At 43.1% G+C, this 11,129-nt stretch overlaps 1 protein-coding gene across 1 annotated transcript in view; it reads right to left on the bottom strand.

The window, feature by feature from the left end:
- LOC122776789 overlaps nucleotides 1-9,077 on the bottom strand; it is a 10,045-nt gene extending 968 nt beyond the window's left edge. The window contains exons 1-2 of the mRNA XM_044037513.1: nucleotides 8,892-9,077; nucleotides 757-2,580 (exon numbers count right to left, since the gene is read on the bottom strand). Coding sequence (XP_043893448.1) covers nucleotides 757-2,399 — 1,643 coding nt within the window. The 5' untranslated portion in view covers nucleotides 2,400-2,580; nucleotides 8,892-9,077. The remainder of the gene's footprint in view (nucleotides 1-756; nucleotides 2,581-8,891) is intronic.
- Between the last annotated feature and the right edge of the window lie 2,052 nt (nucleotides 9,078-11,129).

The raw sequence follows: 11,129 nt of genomic DNA, 5'->3' as shown, positions 1-11,129 counted from the left end.
AGAAGGTCTAAATGTTCTCTCCCGTTTCTCAAGAAGGCTCTACCATTTATATACAGAAACATCAAAGTAAAACAAACACAGACACAAGAAATAACGTTTATGACCCCATTAGATGTTACCTAATGTTTACGACGACTAACAGATACCATTATGTGGAACCCTTACGTTGACCCTTCCTTATCATACACTTTCCCCAGCCTCCATTCACAGCTTGACTGTTTGTAGATAGTTATCTTAACCACTACAGGAAACAGAGGAAAGACTGGTTATTTCCCACATTTCCTCCCTTTTGACACAGAGTGTCAACATATTTTTTGGGAAATCACATGGTCTCGTTAACTAACTTTTTCTACGACTACCCACTGCAAACATATTTGTATGAGTTTAACTATTCACTCTCAGAATATCACAAGAGAAGAAATAAAACACAAAGAAAAACAAAAAAAACAAAAACAAACCAAAAAAATTCTATTCACATTATCTCTTCATCTGAATCACTCTCACCATACGGGTTACCTGGGGCCCATTCTGAAATGTGACACACATTTGATTCACAATCCTTACTCTGTTCACAAGGTACTTTCACATACAATGGTGTTCTGTCACCTCCAAGTACTCCCCCTATCCACCTATACACAAACGCTCGCATACAAGTGAGTGCACAAGTACAACAACAAAAAGTTATACCAAACACAATTAGCACAGGAATACACACATGAACAATCATTGCACCCCAGGGACCATTGTTCGTTTAACCATTGTTCGTTTAACCATCTATTGAAACTAAAACCTGCTGATTCAGAGGGACCAAATGAGTCACGGATCTTCTCCAGTGCTGTAATCACACTAGTGATGTTATCTGAGTTATCAGGGATTATTGTAACACATGAGTCACCTGTTAAATTTAGAGTCAGACAAAGACCTCCAGTTTTTGCCAAAATATAATCAAGTGCCATTTCGTGTTTTAACAGAGTTAACCTATGGGATTTGTCATTTGCCGCTAAATATTGGAAGCCTTTTATAGTTTCATTAGCAAAACCAGACATTGAATATGTAATGTTGTCAATATGGTCAGCCAGAAATGTAACACCATACCAAGGCAATAATCCGATACCCCATTTTTCTCCCAATGAAATACGCCAATGATATGATGAGAGGGTGGAAAACTGTGCCATCTCTCGTTTATGGACGTGCATAGGGTTTGAATTTTGATTCAGAGTTATTGGGAGTATTTCTAAATTAGCAATAGTTAAGTTAACAAAATAACAACACCCAGACCATTTTGGTGGTAAAAACAAAAATGCCTCATTACCACAAAGCCAATAAAAATTTCCAATAGGAGGTATACCTTTATGTGCAGGAGCATGAAGATATTTATTGACTAGCACAGTTTCTTTATTTCTAAATGTTATTTTAATGGGACCGAACTTAACTCGATTAGTGTTTAAACTAATAACAGGGTTTGAACAATGTGAGATTCCCATGAACTGACCTGTGCCGTTTGAACATAAACAAACAGAATGTGAGAGATTTGTGCTCTTGTTAGGAATCTCAGTTGGTTCAGCATAAGTGGAATTTGAAGGGAAAGATTGTGGAACCATGTTCTCACAAAACCAATCTACACAAGATAAATACATATTTGCCTGATATGTCGTATGACTATAGACTTTCTTTCTCGCCGTATACCATGCATGGTGAGAAGCTTTACACGATTTCCGACTTGTAGTGTCCATGTGGGGACAATCAGCGTAATATTGCACTAAACTAATGACAGGATCTAAACAAGGACAATGTCTCACCTCCAGCTGGAACAAGGAATGCCAGTTAGCTGGAGGACTCTGAACAATTAGTACAGTAGTGTTTGAGCCGTACACCTTGTTTTTCATCCATCCAATGAAAGAATACCAACTATTTTTTTGGTTAGAATTATCAAGCAATTCATTTGCGTTGAAATTCCACGGTTTCCAATCAGTGTGTTCAAAAAGTTGTCTTTTCTTCCTGACTAATTCTTCTGTGACAGTAACTTTTTCCTGCATGGGTGACACACCCACGCCACCTTTGCCCTCAGTGTCTTTGTACTCCCTCGATGTTTTCAGTCTTTCTTCATTCCTCGGTGGAAGAATAGGTGTCAAAGTGTGAATGATGTCAGTTTGACTGGTGAATGTGAGTGAATCAGTAGTATGTATGGTTGTTGATGTTATATGCTGACTTTTGAAGTCCATTTGTCGCAGGCTGTCATTTTTCTGATGTCCAGGCCATTGGACTGACACGCCTGTGGTGATGATCCCAATGAAGAAAACTGCTAGCAAGGTTTTGCAGCATTTTCCTTGATTAATTTCCCGTTGTTGTTGTTCCGTTGGATAAGGCATTCCCAGGAAAGGGTTTACAATGGGTCGCATGGATCCAGGTATCCCTCTCAGCTATCCGGACGGCAGTTGGAGTTGTCAGCAGCACTTGGAATGGTCCTGACCACCGGGGTTGATGCCAATGCTTCCGTCTGAGGTCCTTAACCACTATCCAGTCTCCGGGCCGTATGTGGTGTAGTTCGGCTACTGCAGGGTCAGGAAGGGCTGCTTTCACCTTAGGGAAGATAAACTTGAGAACATGGTTAAGTGCACAACAATATCTTAACATGTCATCATCCATCCCTAACAGAGTTAGTCTGTTTTGAGGATAAGGAGTATTCGTCATTCGCATAGGACGCCCAGTAAGAATCTCATAAGGAGATAATCCAGTCGTTTTATGTGGGCGTCCTCTCATAAACATGAGAGCGAGGGGTAGAATGTCAACCCATGGCAACTTTGTTTCAGCCATTAATTTTGTTAATTTTATCTTCAGGGTCTGATTAGCTCTTTCTACCGCACCTCCACTAGCTGGATGATACGCACAGTGTGTTTTTAGATTGATCTGAAGGCTTTCTGCTAGACTTTGAATGACACTATTCACAAAATGAGAACCATTGTCACTAGTCAATTTGGACGGCAAACCCCAACGTGGTATTATTTCCTTCAAGAGTGATTTTGCCACTGAAACGGCTGTTGCATGCCTACATGGGAAACATTCAATCCATTTTGAAAACATGTCAACAATTACAAGGCAGTACTTGTACCCCTTGCATGGAGTGAGCTCAATAAAGTCCATCATCAAATGTTCGAAAGGACCTTCAGGTTTCGGATGTGCAGATAGAGACATTTGCACACCTCTGCCAACATTATTAGTGGCACAAATTACACATTTTTTACAAAAGTCTTCAGCAAATGCTGAAAACCCTGGCGCATACCATAGTTTATTTACAATATCTAACATCCCTCCTTTTGACGCATGGTCAGGACCATGGGTCAACTTAGCTAGAAAAGGGAATATAGATTTCGGAAGGACTGGAAGACCGTTTATGTCTACCCAGACTTCAGATGGGAGTTTTGTGCACCCTTTTTTCTTCCAGAATGCTTTCTCCCCAGCATCAGCTCCTGTTTGAAGCAAAGAGACATCATTGAGGGAAAAAAGATCATCCTGGACAGTTAGGGGCATTTGCAAAATTGGGGAGGCAGGACAAAGAGCAGCTCTCTTAGCAGCTGCATCGGCTACTGCATTTCCCTGTGACACTGGGTCGTTAGAACCAGTGTGGGCTCTGCATTTGCATACTGCTACAGAGACAGGCAGGAGTAATGCAGACAAAAGGTTGAGGATGAGTGGTCTGTGAGCAATCGGTTTTCCTGTGGATGTAAAGAAACCACGGTTTTTCCACAAAGTGTGGAAGTTATGGCATACATTGAAAGCATATTGTGAATCCGTGTATACTGTAATATTCTGTTCCGCTCCTAGGATGAAAGCACGGGTTAATGCAAATAACTCTGCTGCCTGAGCAGACAGGTTATTTGGCAGTCTGGCACTTTCAACTATAACTTGTTCAGTACATACAGCAAAGGAAACACAAGAGGAACCATCAGCTGGATTCCTCATGGCACAACCATCTACAAAGAAAACATAATCAGCGTTAGACAGTGGTGTATCAAACAATGCATCCCGGGGTTTTGACACAATGTCAACAACCTCCAAACAAGGATGTGGTTCTCCATCTTCAGCTGTAGGAAGCAGAGTTGCGGGGTTAAGAACAGTACATCTTTTCATAGTAACATGCGACATAGTTAGTAAAACATTCTGCCAATGCAATAGTCGTGCTGGAGTTAAATGAGCCGTTTTAGCCTGCAGGATTAAAGAATGGACAGCATGCGGGACATGCACAATCAAGGGACACATAGCCACAATATCTGCTGTGGCTAAAACTGCTTCTGTAGCAGCCGCTACAGCCCTTAAACATGTTACCATTGCTCTTTCTGTAGTAGAGAGACGCTTTGAATAGTACCCAATAGGTCTTTGTTTGTCACCATGGGACTGAGTGAGGACTGCTGACATAAATCCATTGCATTCCGAAACAAAAAGATTAAAAGGTTTTGTCGGGTCTGGAAGTCCTAAACAAGGTGAGCTAGATAGTGCTTGTTTTAAGTCAGTGAAAGCTGTCTCTGCCTCAGTAGTCCAAGTCAACAAGTCAGTCATGGCCAAATGTTTTCCCCCATGTGTGATGTCATACATGGGTTGGGAGATCTCCGCAAAATTCCTAATCCATGGACGACAATAACCTGATAAGCCCAAAAAGGACATCATTTGTTTTTTTGTAAGTGGTTTTGGAACTTCCAATATTGCTTGAATGCGGTCAGGACCCAATTTACGACCTTCCGGAGTGATTATATGGCCAAGATACCGCACTGATTTTGAGACAAGCTGCAGCTTGTCTTTTGACACCTTATGACCATTTTCTGCCAGAAAACAAAGTAGAGACACTGTATCTTTTTTACAATCCTCCCTTGTGGGTGAACATACAAGTAGGTCGTCGACGTACTGTACAAGTGTACTCCCACATGATGGTTGCCAATGTGACAGGTTTTCTGCTACAGTCATTGCGAACAAAGTGGGACTGGAGGAGAAACCCTGTGGCATCCGCGTCCATGTGTACCTTTTACCATTAAAAGTAAAAGCAAACCAGAACTGTGAATCAGGGTGAACAGGGATACTGAAATACGCATTTGCTAAATCTATTACTGAAAACCAACAAGACTCTGATGGAACCTGTGACATTAGTGTTGTAACATTTGGCACAGTTGGGGCTGGGTGTTGCACAGCATCATTAATGGCTCTGAGATCCTGAACTGGTCTCCACCCCCCATTTGGTTTTTTGACAGGCAGAATGGGGGAGTTGCATGGTGAGTGAGGACATTCCACGATGGCACCTTGTTTTATTAGAGATTGAATGACAGGATCTATGCCTTCAACAGATTCTGGACTAAGTGGATATTGCCTTTTACAAGGTCTGAAAACAGATTTTGGCTGAACAGTAACAGGAATTGCACCTTTTATGTTTCCAAAATCAAATTTACTTTTAGCCCACAATTTGTCAGGTACTGTTGAAACCAATGCTTCCTCTTCAGTGGTTAAAGTCATAAGTGTAACTTCATTTGTATATGTGTGGATCTTTCGATCGACTGCTACTCTAATGTTCACAGGATAAGATGTGATCTGCATTGATGGGGAATAACGACTATTATTTGATCTGGTTTGCCAGTCTGACGCCTGTAAAGCTGCTTTGACCCAAGGTCCCATTTCTGTCCATGCGACATTTGATTTTTTTGTCAATGGAATGTGAGGGACAGACCCTGGTATTGAAAACAAGGTTAATTGAGGTTTCGACAGATTTACTGACGCAGCTGCAAAATCTAAACCCACAAAAATGTTATCTATACCTATTACATCATTATCCCCTCCCACATTCCAAGTATCTTCATAGTTGTAATCTTTAGTTTTTGGTGAGAAATGTGACACACACTGCAAATGCTCAGGTGTCTCTGTAACCTGTGGTATCATGGACAACAGTTTATCTATATCCCTAGAATTTAGAAGGTCCCAAGAATATTCATAATCACTCCCAGGAACACAGACAGGATATAGACCAGCTGTGGCACATGTTACTTTGATTCCTGTAGAATCACAATGTACATCGATGCCTAGAGTACACATAAGGTCTCGTGCTAACAAATTAACAGGACATACGTCAGAAAGAAGGAATTGATGTTCACCTCTATAATCTCCAAAACATACGGTCAATGGCTCAGACAATGGCTCAAAACCTGGAACCCCTGAAGCTCCTATTGTCTTTAGGAATTTACTTGTTTTGGGTGCATCAGGGAACAATTTGGATTGGATTACAGAGACCTGTGCTCCCGAATCTACAAGGAATGTCACATTAATACCTTGTACATACAGAATCAACGTAGGGGGTGTTTTAGAGTCTCGGGTTAAGTGTACATATTGTTGATATGTGACAACTAGTTCATCACTATCTTCGGTAGTGTCTACTCGTGTGTATGTGTCTATGTGTTGAATGCTCTGACCTGCCTCCACTGTCTCCTATGGTCGCGCTATCTGTAGCCCCGGGGACAGCACAGAGAGACCTCTTGGTGGTGCGTGAGGCCATGATTCCTCTGGACTTTGTCCTCCTCGCTGGTTGTACTCAGTTGTAGGACAATCATATGACAAATGCCCATAGCCTTCACAATTGTAGCACCGCACCTTGTTGTGTCCTTGGCTGTTCTTCCTCTGGGAGTTCTGGTGCGGACCCGGTCTGCGTCTACCTCTGTTGTTGGGTTGGCGAGGCTGCCATTTCTTTTCAGGATTTTGAGCCCCACCCTGCTGGTAATACATCAGTTGAGCATTTTGAAGTTTTCGTGACTGCTTAGAGTCCAAATCTACCTTATTTCGCTCAGCGTGCAGAACGTGTGTCCAGACATTTGCTATTGTCCCAGTTTCCCATCCGACACATGTAGCCATGACACGATCCTTGAGGCTAGGGTGGAGGCCATTTATCAAAGCTGTTTTCAGCAGGTCATCGTATGCCTCGTTTTGTGCATCGATGCCGGAGTGAGCTGCAAAAACGGATTCCATGCGAGTGCGGTAGTCAGCTGCTAACTCACCCTCCTTTTGTTTAGTGTTGTGAATCTCAGGCCAACACACTCTTAAGGGGAAAGCAGCCCGCACAGCGTCAGCCAGGCTGGTCATCATGTCGTGGAACCTCCCTGATCCAATTACTGGGGATGTTGACCAGTTGGCCGGTCGGATATTGGCCCATCTGAGTTTGAAACACCTCCGACTCACAGCTTCTACCTCCTGCAGAGTTGGATTATACATGGTTAATAGCTGTTGCATTGCTATTACCCACTTCTCACCTCCAGTCTTTTGGGGATCTGGCAGTTCTCCTGCGATCTCTTTTAGTTCATCTGGCTGCCATGGCCTGTACACCAACACTTCCGGATCCCAGTGGACATATTCCTCTTCACCAGTTGGCCGTGGCTGTGGATTTGGAAATGTCAACATAGGCATCTGGTGCGCGTCTCCTTTTTCCCTTTGACTCCTCAGCCAGTAATCGAAAGAAGCTGCTAATGGAGAGGAGACATTTCTGGAAGAGGCAATGTTAGCTGGTTGAGACACGTTATCAGTCCGTTTGTTTTCCCTCATAGGTGTTGGAAGGGTAGACAGATCAGGGTACAGCTTTGGCTTCTCCTCCTTCTCCTCTTCAGAGCCATTTCGGGATTCAGCTGCAGGTGATTGTCCTGCTGCTTGTGTCTCTGAGGGAGGAGGGGGTGCAGACACGGGGAGAACATATGGAGGAGGCAGATTCACTTCTCTGGCCCTACGTCTCTGTCTTGCCTTCTTTTTATCACCTTCTTCTCCTATCTCTTGTGTTAACATTAATCCTGCAACAGATTTTGCTTCCCTCAGAGCTGCTTCTCTTTCCCATTTCTCAAAAACTTGCCAATCTATCTTCTTCTTTACTTTCTTTTCCTTTCTCTCTTCTAACAATACCCTGCACCTTTTCAAACAATCAGTACTTAATGTGCCTATTATAGGAAACACTTCCTCGGTCAAATGGTGCCAGAGTGGAACATCGTCAACAACACTTTTACCCCATTTCTCTGCCATCAATTTAGATGGACCCGTAAGAGGATCAGATACTGACTTAAGTTTTCCCGTTTTATTCCCCATGTTGTCTGTTGATTCACTTGAACGGATGTGCTTTTAACTTCCAATGGGCTTATTGTTCACACAAACTTCTGCACTTATTCTAATCTTCCCATGCCAGCATGGTTAGATCTTATCAAACACACACTAACTTTGGATAACTTTTTCAGCCAGGTGGTTTGTATGACACATACGTTCCGAGCAACCAACCCTGGTAATATCCACGAAGGATATTTAGACACTGAAATAAGTCACCACAAAGTTTATTTTCATTACCACACACACTAACTTTGGATAACTTTTTCAGCCAGGTGGTTTGTATGACACATACGTTCCGAGCAACGCACCCTGGTAATATCCACAAAGGATATTTGGACACTGAAATAAGTCACTACAAAGTTTATTTTCATTACCGCATCCACACGCCCATTTTATTATAGTGGGGAATCGATCATGATCATATAATTAATATTATATATATTGTCCAAAAGTTTTTAATCCCTCTGTATAATTGATTCAAAACTCATGAACATCTAGCACATATTTTTATGATTTTATATTCCATGGATTGTTTTTTTTTTTTTTTCCTCAAAGCTTAAGCTGGTCTTCAAAACCCCACAGGAATTATATGAAGACGTCTCCAAACCACACAGGAATTATATGGAGACGGTCTCGGCTACCACACAGGAATTACACCGGACCTCGATATTCAACCACACAGGAATTTATAGAATATCGTGACAGTATACCACAAAGGAATTACAACTGTCTACCTAGGTTTCACCCATGTACACCAGAAATGATTCAAAAAACACCGTACTCACTTTCTAAAGAGATGGAGCGTCCACTGGTCAGCACCCGTTCCTGACGTCAGGCGGATTCCTGTCCTCCTTGGTGGAGCGGAAATTTTCCTTACCGGTAGTAACCTTCAGTCAGAACTCAGGCCCTGAGCATTGGAGCGTCCATCCCATCCTCGTCGCCAAAATGTGAAAGAAATTTGGAGTCATCAGTGTTCAGTAAATCATGTCTTTACTGCATGCATGGATTTTTGCATGGAGGAGAGACACTGTCACCAAGGACGGTCTAAAATGGTCTCTCCCCTTCCTCCAAAAAGCTTCACCATTTATACAGAAACATCAAAGTAAAACAAACACAGACACAAGAAATAACGTTTATGACCCCATTAGATGTTACCTAATGTTTACGACGACTAACAGATACCATTATGTGGAACCCTTACGTTGACCCTTCCTTATCATACACTTTCCCCAGCCTCCATTCACAGCTTGACTGTTTGTAGATAGTTATCTTAACCACTACAGGAAACAGAGGAAAGACTGGTTATTTCCCACACTAACCCTAGTGCTAAAACCAGGTCTTCAATCCTAAAAAAAGCCCATTAAAGTTGTGAGGACCATTCAAAATATCCTCACATTCCCAAGATGTCAGTGTATTTTTATGTGTGTTGGTCCTCACAAACACACACACACACACACAGTTGTATAAAGACAAAGTCATTTTTCCAGCATCCACTGAGATCCACGATGGTCCATGTGATATAAATGTCGTCATCCGTCACCCGTATCCCCGATGGTTCATGCTGACGTGATGTGTGTACATCAATGTGCAGCCCAAATATGATAGACACGCAGGACGTGACATGAGGAAGTGTTGAAGCTTGGACAATGCATGAGAATGGAATGATCAGGTACAAATGCATGTCACAGACCCTCGTTTAAGCTCGCGCGACTTGACGCTACTCGGTTTGGTATCAGTTACGTTTTCAGGATTTTCAAGTCTTTTTGACTGATCTACAGTTCAGATCATCCGCTTTGATTTTTTGTGACCGACAGTCTGTTGACGTCACATTTAGTATCGGCTCAGCTCACTTGGAGCCTTCACCAGAGCAGGTACCAAAAAAGCACAGGGTACCAGGTACTATCACTAATGGAAAAGCTAAATAAAAACAAAAAACAAGTCGAGTCGAGTATTGCTGAAACTTTCTTCTTGGCTTGGCTTCGCTGGCGAAGATTTCAGGGGTTGAGTCCACTTCTAGTACATGCCCTCTGGTGGCTGACGAGTCCAATGCGTGATCTGCAGACTCGGCCACAGCGGCTGCAGTGGAAGGATGAGTCTGGGGTTGGTGCCGTGACGGTGCGGTTCTTCCTCCTACTGCGCTTCTCCTCAAGGTCAGTTCTGCGGTTCTTCTCGAAGGAGGAGACTGGCTGGTGAACTATGTGTCGCCATGTCCCTCGGTCTGCAGCACTGACGGTAGTCAATGTTACAGTATTGTAGTGATTTCTTCAGTGAGTCTTTATATCTCTTCTTCGGTGCCCCCCTGTTGCGGTGCCCAGCGGACAGTTCACCATAGAGGACGATCTTGGGCAGACGATGGTCCTCCATTCTTGAGACGTGCCCTGCCCAGCGTAACTGTGTTTTCATCAACATGGCCTCGATGCTGGTGATCTCTGCTCGCTCTAGCGTAGTCACTCCAGTGAATGTTGAGGATGGGGCGGAGGCAACATTGGTGGAAGCGTTCTAGAAGACGTAGATGCTGACTGTATGTGACCCACGACTCTGAACCGTACAGGAGGGTAGTCAGTACCACGGCTCTGTAGACGCTGACTTTAGTGCCTTTCTTCAGATGCTTGTTGCTCCAGACACGACTGTAGAGTCTACCAAAAGCTCTGTTTGCCTTTGTCAGTCTGTTATCAACCTCCTTATCAATCTTTGCATTGGAGGAGATGGTGCTCCCCAGGTAGGTGAACTGCTGGACTGCCTTTAGTTCTGTCTCGCCAATTGCTGGAACTATATAATGGAAAAGCACCGTTATTGACATAATGCACTCATTTGCCCCTGAACTTAACCTTAACTCTCTCAAGTGTAATCTATCTAAGGGCAGGGCGTGAGCAGCATCACAGAAAGTCTACCTTTTCATTTATTGTTGACTGATTAGAGCAGCCACACTGCATGAGCAAGGTCAGTGTTTATACCAGAAAAGGTCCTAAAGAGGGAACCAATACAAGTGTGCACACACACACACACACACACACACACACACA

Source organism: Solea senegalensis, linkage group LG11 (genome assembly GCF_019176455.1).
Source record: "Solea senegalensis isolate Sse05_10M linkage group LG11, IFAPA_SoseM_1, whole genome shotgun sequence".
NCBI lineage: Eukaryota > Metazoa > Chordata > Actinopteri > Pleuronectiformes > Soleidae > Solea > Solea senegalensis.
Note: the sequence above shows the minus strand (reverse complement) of the source record. Positions and strands in the feature narration are given on the sequence as shown.